General features: G+C 39.1%; 7 protein-coding genes across 7 annotated transcripts in view; 5 read left to right on the top strand and 2 right to left on the bottom strand.

Annotated features, from left to right (window-relative positions):
- The window catches only part of LOC121326157 (histone H1-like), a 664-nt gene extending 50 nt beyond the window's left edge, over positions 1–614 (top strand). The window contains exon 1 of the mRNA XM_041269343.1: positions 1–614. This exon is cut by the window's left edge and continues 50 nt beyond it. Within this exon, the coding sequence (XP_041125277.1) occupies positions 15–614 (600 nt within the window). The 5' untranslated portion in view covers positions 1–14.
- Positions 615–1669: 1055 nt separating this feature from the next.
- Positions 1670–2149, top strand: LOC121326158 (histone H2A-like). The gene has a single exon (XM_041269344.1). The coding sequence runs from the start codon at positions 1675–1677 to the stop codon at positions 2059–2061; it is 387 nt and encodes a 128-aa protein (XP_041125278.1). The 5' UTR covers positions 1670–1674; the 3' UTR covers positions 2062–2149.
- Positions 2150–7411: 5262 nt separating this feature from the next.
- LOC121325382 (histone H3) lies at positions 7412–8797 on the top strand. The gene has a single exon (XM_041267830.1). The coding sequence runs from the start codon at positions 8001–8003 to the stop codon at positions 8409–8411; it is 411 nt and encodes a 136-aa protein (XP_041123764.1). The 5' UTR covers positions 7412–8000; the 3' UTR covers positions 8412–8797.
- A 1563-nt stretch (positions 8798–10360) lies between these two features.
- On the top strand, positions 10361–10938 carry LOC121325388 (histone H2B 1/2-like). Its single transcript, XM_041267837.1, has one exon. The coding sequence runs from the start codon at positions 10376–10378 to the stop codon at positions 10751–10753; it is 378 nt and encodes a 125-aa protein (XP_041123771.1). The 5' UTR covers positions 10361–10375; the 3' UTR covers positions 10754–10938.
- A 998-nt stretch (positions 10939–11936) lies between these two features.
- LOC121325384 (histone H2A-like) lies at positions 11937–12856 on the bottom strand. The gene has a single exon (XM_041267832.1). The coding sequence runs from the start codon at positions 12484–12486 to the stop codon at positions 12100–12102; it is 387 nt and encodes a 128-aa protein (XP_041123766.1). The 5' UTR covers positions 12487–12856; the 3' UTR covers positions 11937–12099.
- A 92-nt stretch (positions 12857–12948) lies between these two features.
- LOC121325380 (histone H1-like) lies at positions 12949–13757 on the bottom strand. Its single transcript, XM_041267828.1, has one exon. The coding sequence runs from the start codon at positions 13703–13705 to the stop codon at positions 13097–13099; it is 609 nt and encodes a 202-aa protein (XP_041123762.1). The 5' UTR covers positions 13706–13757; the 3' UTR covers positions 12949–13096.
- Positions 13758–15562: 1805 nt separating this feature from the next.
- LOC121325391 (histone H4) lies at positions 15563–16080 on the top strand. Its single transcript, XM_041267841.1, has one exon. The coding sequence runs from the start codon at positions 15583–15585 to the stop codon at positions 15892–15894; it is 312 nt and encodes a 103-aa protein (XP_041123775.1). The 5' UTR covers positions 15563–15582; the 3' UTR covers positions 15895–16080.
- The last annotated feature ends 6308 nt before the right edge of the window (positions 16081–22388 follow it).

Here is a 22388-nt window from a genome sequence, read left to right as displayed (position 1 = left end):
TTGTTATTGAAGACATGGCAGAAATAGCTCCTACAGCAGCTCCTGCTCCGGTTAAGACTGCCAGGACCACGAAGAAGAAGACCGCTGCCAAGCCCAAGAAAGCGGGCCCCGGTGTGTCAGATCTCATCATCAAGGCAGTGTCTGCTTCTAAGGAGCGCAGCGGGGTGTCTTTGGCCGCGCTGAAGAAAACTCTGGCGGCCGGCGGTTACGATGTGGAAAAGAACAACTCCCGCGTCAACACGGCAGTCAAGAGCCTCGTCAGCAAGGAGACCCTGTTGCAGACCAAGGGCGTCGGCGCTTCTGGCTCCTTCAAACTCAACAAAAAGGTGGCTGAAGCCAAGGATAAAGCAGTTAAAAAAAAGACTGCGCCCAAACCTAAGAAGCCAGCGGTGAAGAAAGCTGCTCCTAAGAAAGCTCCAGCAAAGAAACCCGCAACCAAGAAGGCAGCTACCAAGAGCCCGAAGAAAGCAAAGAAACCCGCGGCTAAGAAGGCAGCAACAAAGAGCCCCAAAAAGGCAAAGAAACCAGCGGCTAAGAAGCCAGCCAAGAGCCCAAAGAAAGCCGCTAAACCCCAGGCGGCGAAGACAAAGCGGGCAGCTCCTAAAAGACGCTGAACTGAAAAATCTGATGTGACCGTTTTGAAATGAACCCAAAGGCTCTTATAAGAGCCACCACAGCTTCCTAAAATGAGCAAATTGCATTTAAAGTAGATCATACATAATACACGTGAAATTCAAATACATGTTTATTTTATCATTAAAAACGTCCAAGCAAGCAATATTCCAACTTCTGCTCAGAAGCAAGAAAATAACAGCTTTTTTCTTTACCTTTCGAAACTAAATTTTGGAAAATGGATGAATACCGATTTGGTTTTAATAACGTTTTAAAACCGATTGCTAGTTCCGAGAGCAAGCCAACTTATGTTAGAGGTTTACTAACTTATACAGCTATGGTTAAAATAATGTTGATATAATTGAAATTGTGAAATACAGAGATTTCCTATATTAAAAGTAGTGGTTTTACTGAGAAGGAAAGTCACAGTAACGAGCGATTCATGCATTTATATTTACATGAACTGTATTATATGTACCGAGAGTTGAATGGATTTGACTACCCTAGTCAGTAATATCAGCCTATTTAAGGTGTGTAATATTGCATGCAAGTTACACATTATGTTATAAAACAACAGAAAGTCGTAGCAATACTTTTTATATGGAGCCTGTGTGGTGCAAAATTGCACTACACTGCTATTCACGGACTGATGGTTTACATTTATAACAGTAGCTATCTGATCGTTCAGCGATTCATTGCTGACGATTGCATTATGAGTTTGATGAGTTATTGCTGTTATCAAACATTCTAAACAGATTGTTATGATCTGTAAAAAATTTTAAAATGAAAAATGGTAAATTTACTCTTGCACGCAACCCATTGACAGGAGGGCAACAAGGAAACACTTATAGTCTTAAGAAGCTATGTGTTCTCTTCTAAAAAGTTGCAGAGCTATACTGACCCGATCTGAACCTCTAGACCAATCGCGGGCCATGTACTCTGTGATAGGTTACTTCTAAACTGCAATTGTTATCCAATCAGAATAATTCTCAGTTTATAAAAACAGCGAAAACGGCCATTTTGTTTTATTGTGTGCTTTTATAGAAAGCAAAAATAACAGAAATGTCTGGTAGAGGAAAAACCAGTGGGAAGGCAAGAGCCAAGGCGAAGTCTCGTTCATCCAGAGCAGGGCTGCAGTTCCCAGTCGGTCGTGTTCACAGGCTGTTGCGGAAAGGAAACTATGCTCAGCGTGTGGGCGCTGGAGCCCCGGTCTATCTGGCCGCGGTGCTCGAGTACCTGACTGCTGAAATCCTAGAGCTGGCCGGCAACGCTGCCCGGGACAACAAGAAAACCAGAATCATCCCGCGTCACCTGCAGCTCGCTGTCCGCAACGACGAGGAGCTTAACAAGCTGATGGGAGGTGTCACCATCGCTCAGGGCGGAGTGCTGCCCAACATCCAGGCTGTGCTGCTGCCCAAGAAAACCGAAAAGCCAGCCAAGAGCAAATAAACTTCACAGAAAACCCGTGTATTACACCAACAAAGGCTCTTTTAAGAGCCGCCCACCTTTTCAATAAAATAGCTTTTTTTCTAGTAGAGTATAAAAGGAAAACGTTGTATTTTTGTAATGCTATTGTACTGTCTTAACAAATGCAACTGTCACAGTCATCATTTTACACCAAAATATTTACTCATCAGAAAGTGTGATAAATGTTCTCATTGATTAGAGCGTATGTCCTCTGTTCATGCTTCATAGCGACCCAGACATAGGGTTTGAGCTTTCTGCTAATTATAATTATAGTTTTGTATTTCTTTTGGTCAAGGAATCCAAACTAAAGTAGAAGATTTTAATATGAGTTGCTTAAACAAACCGTTTAAAGTGGTCTACTCTTCGGTTATGGATAAGTTTACAATAACACGCTTACAACTTTGTAAACACTAATACAAATCTGTTATCTATACTAATAGAACTACATTGCTGAATCCTGGTCAAACAGAAAACGCGGACAATAGTTTGAACAAAATAATGTGCCCCAAATTCAAATTATCCAATAATTTTCAAAGATTTGAGGAGTGACCAATGCAAACCACGAGTGTTAACCAATCAGCGAAAGCGAATTATCCTTTGTTTAATGGAGGCGGCAGTCGTCAATATTGAAATTGTGAGTCTGAAAATGGTAACAACCAAACAAACAGCTTGTAAATCCACTAGAGGAAAGGCGCCCAGGAAGCAGCTAGCAACTAAAGCTGCCCAAAGACGTTCAGCTGGCCCGCCGCATCCGTGGAGAACGCGCTTATCCTGGCTATAAAAACTACTTTGAACAACAAAGCTCTTTTCAGAGCCAACTACTTTACTAAAACTGGCTACTTTCATTTAATCTGGTGTCAAATAATATGGTAGTTTTAGAATATGCACACACTTCATTAATAACAGTATTATAACTCTTAATGTGTAAAACAGCTTAATCAAATGATTGCGTGTAGCCAGGAAGAAACGTTTTATAAAGTGAATTAAAAATTACAAAACCCATTTTCACCTCCTATCTTCTCACCCGAAAAGTGTTTTTTGGATTGCTCTTTCTAGCCGAGACTTCAATTTAATCCCCCTCGAAAACAGATTTGTATAAAGAACGATGAAATACTTTGTTTAAAATTTGTTTTTATTTTTCATCATATGCAATTACTGTGATTTGCTTATTTTATCGAATCATCTTCTCAGTTGCTTGAATTAACCGAATCGTTCCTGTAACAGTACACACTAGAGCTGTTTGAAATGTTTCATATCACTTAGTAATATCACCTATTAAGTCCTGAAGCAGGTTCACCCTGATACCAGGATCTCTTCCAAGGCGATAGGAATCATTAACTCGTTCGTCAACGACATTTTTGAACGCATCGCCGGAGAGTCTTCTCGTCTGGCTCGCTACAACAAGCGCTCCACCATCACTTCCAGGGAGATCCAGACAGCCGTGCGTCTTCTGCTCCCGGGAGAGCTGGCCAATCACACCAGCTCCAAGTAAACAACTGACACATTTTCTATTCACATCTTTCAAACCCAAAGGCTCTTCTAATAGTCACCACAAAGTACGTAAAAGAAGAATTAGATTTAATTTTGTTAAAGCGGTTTTATTGACCTTGTTATTTGTTTAACTGTTTAATTTTCTTGGATATTTTGAAACACAAATACTGCATACCCAAAACGTAGCTCTACACTTCGCAATTACGTTTTATTTATTCAGTTTCCTTCTGAAAAGACAGTTGACTTGTAATATTTAATACATATGGAAAATGTCCAGAAAGAAATTTATATAATTTCACTATTTAGTGTGTTTTAATGTTTGACCTCCCCCCCCCCCCCCCCCCTTTTTTTTTCTAATTTAGGAAGACAAATGCACGTATTGTTTGTTTTCTTTCGGAAAGGGGAAGAGGACCTGGTTGAAACCATGTCCAGTGACAAGAGCGGCGTGTTGAAAACCCCTCTCTTGTCAGCACGGAGTAATGTACGTTCACATACAGAACATTTAAGCACTTTGTACACGTAGGTAGCATAGCTCTCCTTCCTGGTTTTTCTGCGCTTCTTTCCTCCCTTAGCCGGGTTCTTCAGAACAGCTTTCTTTGAGCCCTTCTTCGGGGCCGCTGCTGCTTTTTGCTCGAGCAGTTACTCACTAATTTTCAATAAAACGAATAAGTAATTAGCCAGGCTCCTTAAATAGGCCAATCAGCATTTTAAACGCAGTGGTGACTTCGTTTAATTGATTAGTGAGGCAAGAGAGTGTAAGTTGCCAGAAATTTTGAATCGGCGCCTTTTCTCAAACTTTCATTTGAAGAAACCTTTGTTTGATTTTGGCGGTTTTACATTTTGAATTCGCTTTACATGATGAGATACTCTAATACAATAGTGCTTATTCATCTGGTGGCATAGCAAGGTTGTGTTGCATCTTATTGTAGTACAGTAGACTATAGTTTATGGCCAGTTCTACTGGTGATCCTCTTTTCAGGCAGTGCAAGAATATATATATATATATATATATATATATATATATATATATATATATATATATATATATATACAGTGCCTTGCAAAAGTATTCTTTCATATTAATGAATTACAAAAGATACATTGAAATTTCGTTCTGTTCGATATTTTATTTTAAAACACAGAAACTCAAAATCAATTATTGTAAGGTGACACTGGTTTTATGTTGGGAAATATTTTTAAGAAAAATAAAAAAATGAAAAATCTTGCTTGCATAAGTATTCAACCCCCACACATTAATATTTGGTAGAGCCACCTTTCGCTGCAATAACAGCTTTAAGTATTTTGGGGTAAGTATGTACCAGCTTTGCACACAGTGTCGGAGTGATTTTGGCCCATTCTTCTTGGCAGATTTGCTCCAGGTTGTTCAGGTTGGTTGGACGACGCTTGTGGACCGCAATTTTCAAATAGTGCCACAGATTCTCAATGGGATTGAGATCAGGACTTTGACTGGGCCACCGCAGGACATGCACCTTTTTGTTCTTGAGCCACTCCAATGTTGCTTTGGCCTTGTGCTTGGGATCATTGCCCTGCTGAAAGGTGAATTTCCTCCCAAGTTTCAGTTTTTTAGCAGACTGAAGCAGATTCTCTTGCAGTATTTTCCTGTATTTTGCTCCATCCATTCTTCCTTCAATTGTAACAAGATACCCAGTCCCTGCTGATGAGAAGCATGCCCACAGCATGATGCTGCCACCACCATACTTCACTGTAGGGATGGTGTGTCTTGAGGCATGGGCAGTGTTAGGTTTGCGCCACACATAGCGCTTTGAGTTTTGGCCAAAAAGCTCTATCTTGGTCTCATCTGACCACAAAACCTTTTCCCACATCGCAGCTGGGTCGCTCTCATGCTTTCTGGCAAACTCCAGACGTGCTTTCAGATGGTACTTTTTGAGTAACGGCTTCTTTCTTGCCACCCTCCCATACAGGCCAGTGTTATGCAGAGCTCTTGATATGGTTGACTGGTGCACCATTACTCCACTCCCAGCCATTGAACTCTGTAGCTCCTTCAAAGTGATTGTTGGCCTCTCTGTGGCTTCTCTCACAAGTCTCCTTCTTGTTTGAGCGTTGAGTTTTGAGGGACAGCCTTTTCTTGGCAGTGCCTGGGGTGGTGTGATGCAGCTTCCACTTCCTGATTATTGATCCAACTGTGCTCACTGGGATATCCAAACACTTGGATATTATTTTGTACCCTTTCCCTAATCTATGCATTTGTATTACTTTATCTCTAACTTCTGTAGAATGCTCTTTGGTCTTCATTTTCCTTCAGATTCACAGCCTTACCAATGATCCTTCAACAGTGGGGTTTTTATCCAGAAAATGTGACAGCAACTTTAATGGTTCACAGGTGGAGGCCAATGGTAAGGTAATTTTGTCCTCGTTAGGACAATTTCTTTCATCTGTGCAAACTGGGAACTTCCAAAGCACAGGGGTTGATACTTATGCAAGCAAGATATTTCAGTTTTTTATTTTTCTTAAAAATATTTCCCAACATAAAACCAATGTCACCTTACAATAATTGATTCTGAGTTTCAGTGTTTAAAAATAAAATATCAAACAGAACGAAATTTCAATGTACCATTTGTAATTCAGTAATATGAGAGAATTGATCAGGGGTCTGAATACTTTTGCAAGGCACTGTGTGTGTATATATATATATATATATATATATATATATATATATATATATATATATATATATATATATATATAAACTTAAAAACTAAAAGCATTGACAATGTATCTAGATTGAAATTTACAAACATCACCAAATTGTGTATAAAGGTTCTATACCAAATACTAAATTTGCTTTAGAATTCTTAGGAACATCTTTTTTCTAAGTTAAGCTTTATTATGAAGCCTGCTTTTCAGCAAGGTAACATTTATAAGAATACAAATCCTTAATGACTAAATACTTGTTTTTCTTAAATGTTCTTAAATACAAACAGACGCAAAGTTCTAATGCTCTGAGGGAACTGTAATGTGTATAGCTACAAAACATTGCTTTTACAGAATGCTTATACAGCTCTTAACAGCTACATGACTGAACCGCAATGCATGGTGGCAATGCATTTTTGTCCACGTTGGGATAGTAGTGAAAGTCAAACAAAACATTGTTCTATTGAAAGCAGGATTGAATACATTCATTTGCACTAATTCTGTAGTTCTTACATAGGCAAATGCTGCTCTAGTATTTGTACCACATCCGCACAGGATATTATTATAATAGTAACCTTATGTGGTTGCTTCATTCATATTTGGGTGTTTATAAAGTATAAAGAAACACAAAAAATCAACAACAACACAAATAATCGATTTCTTAACATTTATGTTTTATTCTTAAACTGCAAGGTAATTTATTTTGTGAATGAGAAGGGAACCTGGTTGAATGCGCAGCTACGTATGCATTAAAAATGTATTAAATCGAATCCAACAAATTCTCTCACTTGCTTGAGTAATAAAAATGTGAAGTTATTGGAAATATAATTTTACAACATTGACATGATTATTTTATTTTGTTCACAGTGGAAACATTTTCACGCATCCATTATACCAAACATGGTTTTGTTCACAAACTGCTGGAAAGTCGAGAGCCAAGGCGAAGTCTCGTTCCGGCGCTGGAGCCCCGGTCTATCTGGCCGCGGTGCTCGAGTACCTGACTCCTGAAATCCTAGAGCTGGCCGGCAACGCTGCCCGGGACAACAAGAAAACCAGAATCATCCCGCGTCACCTGCAGCTCGCTGTCCGCAACGACGAGGAGCTCAACAAGCTGATGGGAGGCGCCACCATCGCCCAGGGCGGAGTGCTGCCCATAACAGAAACAAGCCAAGAGCAGGTAAATCACAGACGACCCGTGTATTAATACAGAAATTAAGGTTATTTTAAGAGACACCCACACCTTGAATATAAGAGCAGATTACATTCACCACGACTGCATTTTATTGAGCAATCGTCATATATTAAGGTTAAAAGTTATCTGACTAATGCTACATTTAAACGTTTTTTATCCAGTCTCTTTGTGTGGCATTTGTTGAAATAATTTAAACTGCTCTGAATTAAACACTAAACCAAGCATGTCTTTACAATATAGCCGGTGAGAGTAACGTGAACATAGTTTTACAAAATTAGGATGGTTAAACCTTAAGAAGAAATTGTTTAGTTAACGTGATTTGTTTTAGTAACAACGTAAATACAAAGCAAAAATACAATTATGAACGCTAGACTATGATGAACAAACAAATTCAAAAAGCGCGCCAAATTCAAACTACCCAATCATGTTTGCGGACTGGTCATGTGGAAACACGTAGGGGTTTAACCAATCAAGGAAAGCGAACTGCTCTTTATAAACGCTGGAGGCGACGCTCATTTCTCATTTTTATACAATCTGGACTGTGTGAGGTTGTGAGTTTGTGAAGATGGCAAGAACCAAGCAAACTGCTCGTAAGTCTACTGGAGGAAAGGCGCCCAGGAAGCAGCTAGCAACTAAAGCTGCACGAAAGAGTGCTCCTGCTACTGGGGGCGTGAAGAAGCCTCATCGTTACAGGCCCGGTACTGTGGCTCTGAGGGAGATCCGCCGCTATCAGAAATCTACAGAGCTGCTGATCCGCAAATTGCCTTTCCAGCGTCTTGTCAGGGAAATTGCTCAGGATTTCAAAACTGACCTGCGCTTCCAGAGCTCTGCTGTTATGGCGCTGCAAGAAGCGAGCGAAGCTTACCTAGTGGGGCTCTTTGAGGATACCAACCTGTGTGCCATTCACGCCAAGAGGGTTACCATCATGCCCAAAGACATCCAGCTGGCCCGCCGCATCCGTGGAGAACGCGCTTAAACCAGATTAAAGAAACTATTTTGAACAGGCTCTTTTCAGAGCCACCGACCTTACTGAAAAGCGTTAATTATCTTTTATTTATGGAGTTTGTTTGGGGTTTACATTTAAATTACCGAAGTTTAATTATTACAAGCAATTACATATATTTACACCCACACACTAAATATAAAGGCGTGTTTTTAGAGAAGCCCAGTTCCATTTAAAGTTAAATGCCTTTTACTTAAAGTTGGCACCATCACTTAAATTGTCCAAAAGCATGCTATTCAAACTAATAGAGCCTAGTTGTGTTCTCAAATGCATGTATTTACACACAAGGCTTCACTTTTAATCAGAAAATGATCCAGCAGGATACCGATGAATCGCTAGAAATACTTAATAATGAAGAAAACTAGCTGATAAACTAAATCAATATTGAGTTACCCGTTTATCAAGAATATTGTGTGTGTGTTTATATATATATATATATATATATATATATATATATATATATATAATCACTGCCTGAAAAGGGGATATTCGGTAGAACTGGCCATAAAATAAAGTCTACTGTACTACAATAAGATGCAACACAACCTTGCTATGCCACCAGATGAATAAGCACTATTGTATTGGAGTACATCCTCATGTAAAGCGAATTCAAAATGTAAAACCGCCAAAATCAAACAAAGGTTTCTTCAAATGAAAGTTTGAGAAAATGCGCCGATTCAAAATTTCTGGCAAATTACAACGTGCCTCACTAACTAATTAAACGAAGTCACCACTGCGTTTAAAATGCTGATTACTTACTCATTTTTATTGAAAACTAGTGAGTAAACGCTCCAGCGAAAAGCAGCAACTGCCCCAAAGAGCTCAAAAAAAGCTATTTGAAGAACCCGACTAAGAGGAAAGAGGCGCAGAAAGACCAGGAAAGAGAGCTATGCTAACTACGTGTACAACGTGCTGACATGGGCGGGGTTTACAATACGCCGCTCTTGTCACTGGGCAGGGTTTCAACCAGGTCCTCTTCCCCTTTCCAAAACAAAACAAATAAGTGCATTTGCTTTGCTAAATGAGAAGGAAAAAAAAATGTGTGGGTCAAACATTAAGACCCAATGAATACACCATAATATATATACTGGATACCTATATTATATATAGAAATATATATATATATATAATAAAATAGAAAGACCTGTAAAAAGGTATAAATATTTATACGTTGTCAATGGACTTTTCAGAAGGAAACTGAATATAATAAATCGACTAAACTAAATACAAAATCGTTTTTTTAGAGACGCCCACAGTTCCATTTAAAAAGTTTAATGATTTTACTAATATCAAGTTAGCATTGTCCCCATCACTTAAATTGTCCAAAAACATGCTATTGAAATTAAGAGCCTAGTTGTATTCTCAAATGCATGTATTTACACACAAAGCTTCAGAAAAAATGATCCAGCATTCATACCGATGAATCACTAGAAATGCTTAATAATGAAGAAAACTAGTTGATAATGATATTAAGTTATAGATAGTATCATAATATTATATATTATATATATATATAGATATATATATCTATATATATATATATATATATATATATATATATAATAACACGGTAGAACCTGATCGGTATTTTATCAGATGACATGACTGATTCTACGTTGTGTTGGTTGGGGGTGGTCTACTTATCGTGATAACATATATCATAAAGTAGTAACTTTAGCTGCGAATTCAAATGAAAAACCGCCAAAATCAAACAAAGGTTTCTTGAAATGAGTTTGAAAAGACGCCAGATTCAAAATTCTCGCAACTGTACTCGCGTGCCTCACTAACCAATTAAACGAAGTCAACCTTGCGTTTAGATGTTGATTGGCTTACTTTAGCAGTCTGACACCGCTGCCACGCCCACCCCCCCAAAAGTTGCAGACGACTACATAAGCGGTAGACCCGGACTAGTCACTTACTAAAAAACTTGTGAGGAAATGCCCGAGCCCAAAGCAGCACTCGCCCCAAAGAAGGGCTCAAAGAAAGCCGTTGTGAAGAACCCGGCTAAGGGAGGAAAGAAGCGTAGAAAGACCAGGAAGGAGAGCTATGCTATCTACGTGTACAAAGTGCTGAAGCAGGTTCACCCTGATACCGGGATCTCTTCTAAGGCGATGGGAATCATGAACTCGTTTGTCAACGACATTTTCGAACGCATCGCCGGCGAGTCTTCTCGTCTGGCTCACTACAACAAGCGCTCCACCATCACTTCCAGGGAGATCCAGACAGCCGTGCGTCTTCTGCTCCCGGGAGAGCTGGCCAAGCACGCCGTGTCTGAGGGCACCAAGGCCGTCACCAAGTACACCAGCTCCAAGTAAACAAACAAATCTTCTGTTCAACTCTTTAAAAACCCAAAGGCTCTTCTAAGAGCCACCTACAAAGCCTAAAAGAAGAATTAGACTTCATTTGGTTAAAGCTGTTTTACTGACCTTGTTAGATATACAACTTTAATTTGGATATTTAGAATTTGTTATTTAACCAAACACATACTGCACACTCGAAACGTAGCTCTATCTATACTTTGCAAAGTGCGTCTTATTTATTCAGTCACAAATCCGCTGACTTGTAATATTTAATAAATATGGAACATTTCGTGAAAGAGATGTATGTTCATCGTGTGTAGTATTTGACCCACACAATTATTGTTTTTTTTTTAATTTTGTAAGTCAGATGAACTCGACTTTTAAAAAGTTTGAGATTACAATTGCCTGTTTAATATTTAAATGCAGTACCGTTTACACAGTGCAATAATACTAACACTCAGATTATTGAATCGGTTATAAATGAGTGAAGGTCTGTGTACAAAGTATTTAGTTGCTTTTACAAAAGCTGTTTTAATAACTGCTGTTGAATGAAATATTTTTTTCTGCCGAGTCTTACCGTTGCTTTCCCAAAGTTGCAGAAATATTTTGAACAGTTTGAAATGTATTTTAACGCGAACGACTTTCCTTTGTTTATAGTTTATTCTCTGGTAAGGTAAGAGCTCGCATTTGGACATTCGTATCTTGCGGGCAGTAGCGGTTTAGTTTGACACGAAGCAAGAACGGCCACTGAACTTGTGAGTCTCCAGCAAGAGTCCTGCACGGGTCCGATTTTTTCGACCCGCTTCCAACCCGAACCTCTGCAGCACCGTCTTCTTACCCACGACGGCCCGCTTTAGCCTCCGGCTTTAGTGGAGGAAATAAAGTGACTTACCTTCTAGTACGTTTTTAGTGATTGAAACCCGACACTGGCCCGAAAATGTTTGACCCGAACCGCGAAAGTTAACATTCCGACCGTAACTCGACCCGCTTTTGCTGGTCACCGGCCCCGATGCAGGACTATCGCCAGCTAAACCAATGTAAATGCAACACAAACCGTATCCACTGCTGCAAGTTCACCCGCTCAAGCTTTTTTTCTGTATAAAAGCAGAAAATTGTGTGTAAGTATGTATGTGTGTAATATATATATATATATATATATATATACACATATACACACACACACACTTGATAGGGCGAAATCAATGTAATACAGGCTAAACGCATTTCATTGCAAGCGAAATAAGATACTGGTATTTACTAAACTGTTAAACTAATTTTTAAGATGCTCTTCTATTGAAAGTGTGGGCGGCTCTTAAAAGAGCCTTTGTTTCGGTATTCAGACGCAAGACACCAGCAGCAGTTTACTTGGCCTTAGCTGGCTTCTCGGTTTTCTTGGGCAGCAGCACAGCCTGGATGTTGGGCAGCACTCCGCCCTGAGCGATGGTGACACCTCCCATCAGCTTGTTGAGCTCCTCGTCGTTGCGGACAGCGAGCTGCAGGTGACGCGGGATGATTCTGGTTTTCTTGTTGTCCCGGGCAGCGTTGCCGGCCAGCTCTAGGATTTCAGCAGTCAGGTACTCGAGCACCGCGGCCAGATAGACCGGGGCTCCAGCGCCCACACGCTGAGCATAGTTTCCTTTCCGCAACAGCCTATGAACACGACCGACTGGGAACTGCAGCCCTGCTCTGGATGAACGAGACTTCGCCTTTGCTCTTGCTTTCCCGCCGGTTTTACCTCTACCAGACATTCTAAAGTAGTATTTATTTATTTGTTTATTTACTATGCAATAGCGTATAACATTTCAGCGCGGTTCAGCACAATTTATACCCTCTGATTCACTCTGATTGGTGAGAACGTACAGTATTTAAGTGACCTATCACGAAGCCTGTAGATAATGATTGGCCTTTGCTATCACCGAATTAAAGAGTGGTTGCTGGATACACGATTTGCATAGTCAGGGCGAGGGGGCGGGGTGGTTTATTGTTTTTTTGATTAATGAGTGCAGTGCCATTGGTGGTTGCGTTTGATAACAAAATGAAAGATTAAACCAGTGTACAAACATGATTTGTCATAAACATAACTTTGTACTAGTCTGAACTACTCAATTGAGTCTGGTATAAACACGATGAAAAATAAAAAGAAACCAAAGGAATCTGAAACTTTTTTTTTTTTCCCATATTGCAAAAATATGCAAAGATATGACAGTAGATACCAAGAACTATGATTTAATTTAACTAGTAGGATGCCTATTAAGAGATACATATCTTAACTGATAATTTGCTCTTTTTAGGAAGCTGTGGTGGCTCTTAAAAGAGCCTTTGGGTTTATTTCAAAACGGTCACATCAGATTTTTCAGTTCAGCGTCTTTTAGGAGCTGCCCGCTTTGTCTTCGCCGCCTGGGGTTTAGCGGCTTTCTTTGGGCTCTTGGCTGGCTTCTTAGCCGCTGGTTTCTTTGCCTTTTTGGGGCTCTTTGTTGCTGCCTTCTTAGCCGCGGGTTTCTTTGCTTTCTTCGGGCTCTTGGTAGCTGCCTTCTTGGTTGCGGGTTTCTTTGCTGGAGCTTTCTTAGGAGCAGCTTTCTTCACCACTGGCTTCTTAGGTTTGGGCGCAGTCTTTTTAGCTGCCTTATCCTTGGCTTCAGCCACCTTTTTGTTGAGTTTGAAGGAGCCAGAAGCGCCGACGCCCTTGGTCTGCAACAGGGTCTCCTTGCTGACCAGGCTCTTGACTGCCGTGTTGACGCGGGAGTTGTTCTTTTCCACATCGTAACCGCCGGCCGCCAAAGCTTTCTTCAGCGCGGCTAGAGACACCCCGCTGCGCTCCTTGGAAGCAGACACTGCCTTGACGATGAGATCTGATACGCTGGGCCCCGCTTTCTTAGACTTGGTAGCGGTTTTTTTCTTACCAGTTTTGACAGCCTTAATCGGAGCAGGGGCTGCTTCGGTAGGTGCTACAGGCGCAACTTCTGCCATTTCTGAATTGAAAACACCAACAAAAGCAAACTACAATAACAGTCCAACTACTGAAGTTCATTCAATTTGTTAGACGCCAACAGAGGGCGAGATTTATCCACTCGATGAGAACCTTTTAGACTCAACCAGAAGCAGTGCGCTTTTACTGAAAGGTAAAATTGATTGCAGTTGTGTTTTCTTTCCGCTGTAAACTTTAAATTTAACATCGAAATATTTACGAAAACAATCAAACAGCACCTGATATTGAATACAAAGCGTCATCTGTCCGTGGTAACTCTATTTTTAATAAGTAACATTGTACTATTTTTGACTGAGATCATCAGAACTTCGAAATACCGGAGTGAAAGAGAGCAACTCCAGTCGTACTTCCTTACATTTAGTTTGAATAAAATGATCTAATTGCTATTTCAAGTTGGAGTAAACTGAACTACACAGAAGAAGGGGCTAGCCGGGGTCGTATTTGGTGCGTATGACATGTGACATGTCTAAAACTGGGGATATAAACTGATTTGTGTCAGGGGAAGTTAACACACTTTTCAGTACGATAGCAAAATTAATTAATTTGTTGCTTTTTGTCTTTGTCGATATGCCAATTACATTATGACATACAGCTTTATAAAACTACATACATTTTTTTTCTATGTATGTTCGTGTATTTGTTATGTAACTAGAATGGCTATTTATAGTATACCCCATTGCTATTAAAATTAAAGCAATGCCTCTCGCCACCAGAGTAATATTTGCAAGATTTTCTATATGGCATTATTATTATTATTATTATTATTATTATTATTATTATTATTATTATTATTATTATTATTATTATTATTTAGCAGTTCTTTGTGGTTAGGGCTATGCTTATGGGTTAATGTCGTATCTGCAACACTGGTAATGCACATAGTAAGGGACCACTTCTGTGCATGAATTGATCTTTGTTGGATTATATTAGTAGTTGTAGGTGTGCCATGACAGCTGGTGAACACCTCCTAAACAAAAGGGGGAGCTAAGAGAGCCAACACTTAACTAATTATAACAGAACGACCGGTAAAAGGACTGGAAACTGAAACGGTACAGAGCACACCACTAACTTACAGCCCACTGGTCGACAAAAGCCATGCAGTGGACTCCGCGTTGGCGCGCTTTATAACATTAACAATGCATTAGCCCTTAGTTATACACTTTTACCAGCTGCAGTAGACTGCATTTATACTTTATACTTTCTCTCTCTCTCTCTCTCTCTCTCTCTCTCTCTCTCTCTATATATATATATATATATATATATATATATATATATATATATATATATATATATATATATATATACCGCGCGAAGATTGCACAAAACGTCCAAAGGTTTAATAAAAAATAAAGTAATACTTAAGGATACTTTTTACAGGATGAAAAATGTCTGTGCTTTAATGTTTTCCAGAAAATATAATATAAAAAGATAGAAAGTAAATTAACCCGTAATATTTCCTGTAAAAACAGGTAATACCGCAGCGAAAGAGAGCAACTCCAGTCGTACTTCCTTACATTTAGTTTGAATAAAATGATCTAATTGCTATTTCAAGTTGGAGTAAACTGAACTACACACAAGAAGGGTAGTTCTTACTACTATGTTTTAGAGTGGGCCAATCGTATATTTTATCGTTCAGATAAACAGCAAGTTAGTGTTGCACTGTTTCAGTATGTAAAGCAGCACGCATGCAGTTAAAACGAAGTGCAGCAGCTTCAGATTTCTGCATTGTCATTGGGGCGGGTTCTATTCTTGTCACTCTGCAGTGGTTGTGTTTTCAACCAGGTCGTCTTCATTTCTATAAATTCACCATGTCAACTGTTTTCTGTTATTTAGCGCTGTCTTATTGAAATAGATAAGTATGTCTGGGAGAGGAAAAGGTGGTAAAGGACTCGGTAAAGGAGGCGCCAAGCGGCACCGGAAAGTGCTGCGTGATAACATCCAGGGAATTACCAAGCCTGCAATCCGACGTCTAGCTCGCCGTGGCGGAGTGAAGCGAATTTCTGGTCTGATTTACGAAGAGACTCGTGGGGTGCTCAAAGTGTTCCTGGAGAATGTGATCCGCGATGCTGTCACTTACACAGAGCACGCAAAGAGAAAGACAGTCACCGCTATGGATGTGGTATATGCTTTGAAACGCCAGGGGCGCACTTTGTATGGATTTGGAGGTTAAGAAATAAAGCGTTTACTCGAATTGATTTGGAAAAAAAAGGCTCTTTTAAGAGCCACCCACTGTCTCTTTATAAAGAGCATTTTCCATTACAGTCAACAATTATACTTCCATCTGTATCGCTGAAATTAACATGCTTGTTATATTTGTTTAAATTGCGCATGTGATTGATTTATAGTATACCATGTATTTCTTTACACGCTGTTTTATTTAGCAGATTTTGGTGAAATACCATATTAATTATTTAAAATAAACACGGTTTAAACACAATAAAAACAGTGTTGTTGCATCGTCGTGTAGCAGCATGACGTCAGGTAAATCGCTGTGATTTTTGATTGACACAGATTGCTGAGAGGTTATGGTGTCGTATTCCTATTGGGTTAAAAAAAACGTCACTACTGACAAGTCAATGTGCTCCAATTCAGTGTTCTAATTTACATATAGATGTTATAAACCACTGGGTCTTCTGATAGGCGGTCCCCATGTGCCGAAGTGGCCTATCACGGACGATGAATTCCAAGTTTTGCAGCTACATAGACAAATGAAAAGCGCCGGGCGGGACAGCTGTACGGAAGACCACCAAGTCAAAAAACGCATTATTTAGTACGCGTTTCAAATATTTATTGTACGTTCTCATTTGACTTTAGTACGTGTTGTAATTCTAATTTTTACGTGTACTAATTTGGCAAATCAGATCTCTGAAAATGAAACGAGAACTAATACATTTAAAGAAAATAGTACGTGTAAAATTATCCAATTGAAAGCCGCCTTACATCTGCCATTCCCCTTTAATTCGTGGGGGTGTGTAGTCTTGGCATTGAGTAAAGTGCAGTGAAAGATGGATAGGCCCGAAACCCCCGAGACGAGAGTCAATCGGCGGTTGCAAAACATTAGAAATCGCTTTAATTCAGTGGGAACCCCACTGTAACTAATATGTAATTTTAAATGCATTATTAATAACGTTTTTATTTAGAATGAAGGGACATGTACAATACATGTTTTCATTATACACAGTGTATGTGCCCTTCATTCTAAATGTAAACGTGGTTTGGTATCATGTTATTAAACGCTATTAATAATGCATTAATCGTGGTTGTGGCAGCAGTTTTTAAATGTTAAACATTTCGTGTAACAGTTAAAAAGTACAAAGCTTATGGGGCTGTCATGTTTTCAAAAGCTGTCCGAACAGACGTTGTATACAAACCAATGGAGTACCTTGTGTGTTATATACAGTATATAAAGAAAAAGGTTAGGTAGGTACATAAATATGAATAATTAATACAAAAAAAAGTTGAAGGATGTAGTCTGAAACGTCCTGGTATATATTCACATTTTTGTCTTCATAAAACACACACAGATCACCTTTTTTATTCTGCCGGTACACAGCAGTTTTAATTTTTAATATGACTGATTATATATATATATATATATATATATATATATATATATATATATATATATATATATCTATATATATATATATATATATATATCTTTGATGTGAAAGACACCTTTACCCACAACGTCTTTTTGTAGGCCTACCTGATCCGGATGGACTAACGCCCATGTTTGAATTACTGCCCCACCCCCAATTTTAGTTGAACCATTTAAAATCAACTTGGTAAATTCACAAAAATAAATAAATAACATAATAAAAAAAATAACCATGCACAAATAATGTCTGAGATTTCAAATCTTGCGTTTCAAGTGAGTAGAACAGGCTGTGCAATACAGCGGTTGCTTTGTGCATCGACTGAATACATTGTAAATTGGATCCGACAATACAGACTGAGTCCGATTGATTAAGCTGTCCTGCTAAGCTACAATTTTTATTATTTTTTTTTAAAACAATGGACTTGATCATTAAAGGTTAATGCGTGTTTTATGAAGATTTAAAATGACATTACAGTGGACTTAAGCAGCACCCTTTTTTTCAGGCAAACCCTTTACTTTGTATTTCAGCATTTAATAAATGTTAACTGCATGTCTTGATTCTTTAATGTAACTATGTGCTTTGCCTTTTGCATTTTAAACATACCTAATTCTAAACGTAATCTATCTAGCTAATGTTAAAAATATTACAGAAATATTGCTTGTTATTTTGCCCATTTTGAATCAACGCCCTCCCTCACTTTCGTCTTAATATGAACTGTACGCCCACGGGATGTTAAACTCGACAGAATCTGATCTATTTAATTCCATTTTTTTACTATAACTAAACCGTCTCTATATTCCATGAACACAACATACACCTGTTGTATTTATTATTGTATGTATAACAATCTCATATTTATTGCCTCCCCGTTAATGTAAAACCTTTTATCTACTACTTTACCTTTAATTATAGAAATGTTCCTTGATTTAGTGGGCTTGAATTGCATTTGTTCCCATTCAATGTTATTGGTTAATTTGCCCAATAACCGATTAGTGCAGGCTACTGTTATAATCATTGTTGTCATGTCATCCATGTATGCTTGAATTGGTGGTAGTCGGATTCCAGAAGCCAAGTGATCTCCTCCCACTACCCATTTTGATGCCCTAATAATTACTTCCATTGCCATGGTAAAAGCCAGTGTAGAAATGGTATATCCTGCCATTATTCCAACTTCTAGGCATTGCCATATAGTGCTGAATTCTGAAATTGAGAAACTAAATTGCAAATATCCAAAGTAGGCTTTCACTAAATTTGTTATTGTCATCGGTACGGTAAAAAAAAATCAAATGCTGCCCAAAGAAGTTCATGTGGCACTGAACCATATGCATTAGCCAAATCTAGGAATGTCACATGGAGCTCCTTCCTCTCCTTTTTTGTGATTGAATTTGTTGCCAGATTGCACTGATGTGTTCTAAGCATCTTGGGAAACCTGTTATGCTTGCTTTTTGTACTGAAGTGTCAATGAAGCAGTACTTTAATAGGTAGGTTGTCAATCTCTGAGCAATAATGCTGAAGAAAATCTAGCCTTCTACTTTTAATAGGGAAATAGGACAAAATTCATTGATGCTTGTAGAATCTTTTACTTTTGGTATAAAGACATCACCTACTCAACGCCATGCTCTTGATACAACCTGTTTTTCCCATGCCACTTTCATCAATTTCCACAGGATTCGTAGAACTCCAGAAGCACTCTTGTACACTCTGTACGGAACTCCATAAGGCCCTGGAGATGATGATGCCCTTGCTTTTTTCACAGCTTGCTCTAATTCTTTCCACTTAGGTGCACAGTCCTCCATTTGGTATTCGGGTGTATTGATAGCTGGGATGTCTGAAGGAATTGACATAGGCTCCTTCCTTTTTGAATCTGTATGTGTTTCCTCCAAATATCTCTCCAGCTAAAACTTAGATGATTTTAGTGTACCATTTTTCTCACTGGTTAATATCTTCTTTACAAATTTGAATGGATCGTCATAAAAGTTCGTTCTCGCACAATCAAAATCATTAGTTCTCTTTCTTTTTGTAGCGTTTCTGTAGGTGCTCAGCTCTGCACAATGTTGCAAGCTTATCTTTTGTGACCTTTTGTAACAGATTGAGTCCCTCCTTCTGACTTTGTTTCTGCTTTTCTACATTGCTTCCTCAACTGCTTCCTTTCTCTAACTAAACGTTCAATCCCATGTTACCCTCTAGACATAATAGGAATATTTTGTATTTTTTCCTTCCTTTTTTCAATTCCAAACCTCTCGCTTCCATATGCGTAGATGATGTCCCCAAATTTATCCAGCTTCTATTCAACTGTTCCATTTAACCTTTCCAAAGTAAGAAAGATCAGTGTTTATTGTGTCCCACACAGTTTTATCACAAGCTCTTGGCCATTTAACTCCAGGCTTGTGCCCATTGAGGTTCTTTTCTCTCTTACGCTGTTTCGTCTGACCGGGTTCACAAGGATCATTAGGTTCATCACTAGCTGTATCCACGCAAGTCCTCCTCACATCTATGATGGGTGCTGATATCCTGCGAAGTGTGGCTTGCTTCCTGTCACTGGATTTCATTCGACTGACTTGACTGACTTCGTAAGAAGTATTGATCAATGTGAGGCCCTTGTCCCTTCTCCCTCAAGCATTTCATTCTCCCTTGAGGAATCTTCAAACCTCTGACCATTGTCGCCTTGCTCTAGCCTCAGACACAAACCTGGAGATCCATGTCTTTGCTAACTTCAGATCTTGAACTAGTCTTTTGTGAAGTACTCTCCATTCTCATATCCGTTTCTGTTCCTAAATTGTTAACCGTGTTATCCAACTTTGAGTCATCTTCCGCCCCCACTCTCGCAGACTCAAGGGGTATTTTTCCTTTAAATTTCTTAGAAACCTTGGGTGGGTGTCTCCAGCATCCTGTTTACCTTTGAAAACATAGAGCTGGATACTGCTGACCAGGGTAGGTAACCCTTGCCAGCCCCAATGGGGTCTCTTTCCTCCTGTCAGCTGTCTCTCCATGCTGTCACAAGGTCTTTCCCTTGTTTCCAACACACTATTCAGAGCAGACACTGGATGTATCCTGATCTTCATGATTTCCATTACATGAGAGTTGATGTTAAACTTCATGCTGATTTGAACTCGGCTCTTGCCAAGATAAGCACCAACTAAGCTGTAGCTTTACCATAAACTAATGTGATCCATCTGCATCTCCATCCATTTGTGTTGCTTTCCATCTGATGATGTAGATATCCCTCAGTTGGTGTTGATTGCTGAAGTGTAATGCTAGCTCCAGGGATCAGCTTATTTTGCCTCCCCAGTGCATCGGCACACACAACGGCTGCGATGCTGGCTCCGGGGATCAACTACAGTGCGGTCTCCCCAGAGCATCAGCATGAAAACCATCTGGATTGAGCTAAGTAGGGTACATCTCTGGGGTCTTCAAGTGGGCACCTTCCGTCCCCTGTGTTTTGTCGACTAGCCCACAACACCCCAAGATGGCTCAACAGTGATTCTGGCATCCCAGCATCACCACTCTCCATCCACCACTCAGCTCAGCCCAGCTTACTTAACTGTATATCAGCGTTGCTTTCTTTCTATTGTGCTTGAGATCCCCATCCAGAATCTTTCCGTCTCAATCACAGCCAGTTGCTGCTCCTTTCTGCTGCTTAAGACAGTAAATCTGTACATGACTGGCAACTCGCTAATGTATTTTTACAATGTAAGCATTGTCTTTTAAAGTAAGGCTCTGTAGAACACGCAGCAGGCAATCTCAATATACCTGTAAGACACTAGATCAGAACATTCTAGAGGTTTTCTTGATTTACCTTTACTAGCTACTATAATTTTGCAATGTGAGCATTCACCTGTGTGCAGTAGTGAGGCTGTGCTGAGCACAGCTTGAGACACTAGACTCTATAAATACAGTCCAACATTTTCAATAATTGCTGTAGTTCAACCAGGTCTAATAATGTTACAGTATAGTCACATAAGCATTGGCTTGTGTCCAGGACAATACAGCTTGGTTTTGACCAGCACACAGCAGGCAATGCCAGCACACTAGATTACAACTTTATACAGACACGGGTAGCTGCTGTAGTTCTATACACAGTTTTATATTAGTGTTATATAGTGTGCTCATACCAGCATTGCCTTGTGTACAGGACAGTACAGCTTGGCTCTGCCAACACACAGCAGGCAATGCCAGCACACTAGATTAGACAGGGCAGGTAGTTGCTGTAGTTTTACCAGGGTTTATCATGTTATATAGTCTCCAAGCAAGCATCGCCCTGTGTACAGTAAAACACACTAAGACACATAATAATTATAACAATGATACTATCTAGATTTGACCCTGTCTGACAGATGACACAATGAAATGATTAGGTAAAAAAATAAGCATGACTTTAATGAATAACATAACATTATTTCCAAAATATATACAAATAAACCATCCATATTTAAAAAAAATAAAATAAAATAAATAAGGAAAACAAATAGTGAAAAAACTTAAATAGTGAAAATGTTAAATAAACATTACTGGTCCCTATTGCCACTTTCATCTGAGAAACGTCCATAAAAGAAGTGAATAACAGATTTTTTTTGCTCACCGGAATTAATGGCAGTTACACTAAAACACATTTAGGGTTTATTTTTTGCCTTGATTAAAAGCCTGCTCTTGGTGTTTTTTAGGCTAGAAAATATTGCTAGAAAATTGTGAATAAACAGTGGTCTGAATTTCTGTATAATACCACATGCAAAAATACAACATATGCAACAATGGTAAAACAACAACAGGTTGCAAGTATTACATTCATATAAGATCAAATAAAATTGAAATGAAATATATTTACAGCTCTATATTCCCCCCCCCCCCCCACCCCACGTAGCACAACTAATCTGCATTTCACATTTTGTCCAAATGTTTTATTTCATTGTAAACAACCTTTTTTTTTTTTTTTTTTTTTTTAAATATAGCAGCAATGCAACACAATAATGAGATGTTTGTGCAAATAAAACAAAACTGTTGTGCATTGTGCAGAATGGTATCTCTTGCCTCTGTATTTCCACAGAGAGCATATGCAGTATCCTAT

The sequence above is a fragment of the Polyodon spathula genome, chromosome 13, assembly GCF_017654505.1.
Source record: "Polyodon spathula isolate WHYD16114869_AA chromosome 13, ASM1765450v1, whole genome shotgun sequence".
Classification (NCBI taxonomy): domain Eukaryota; kingdom Metazoa; phylum Chordata; class Actinopteri; order Acipenseriformes; family Polyodontidae; genus Polyodon; species Polyodon spathula.
This window is presented reverse-complemented; position numbering and strand designations above follow the sequence as displayed.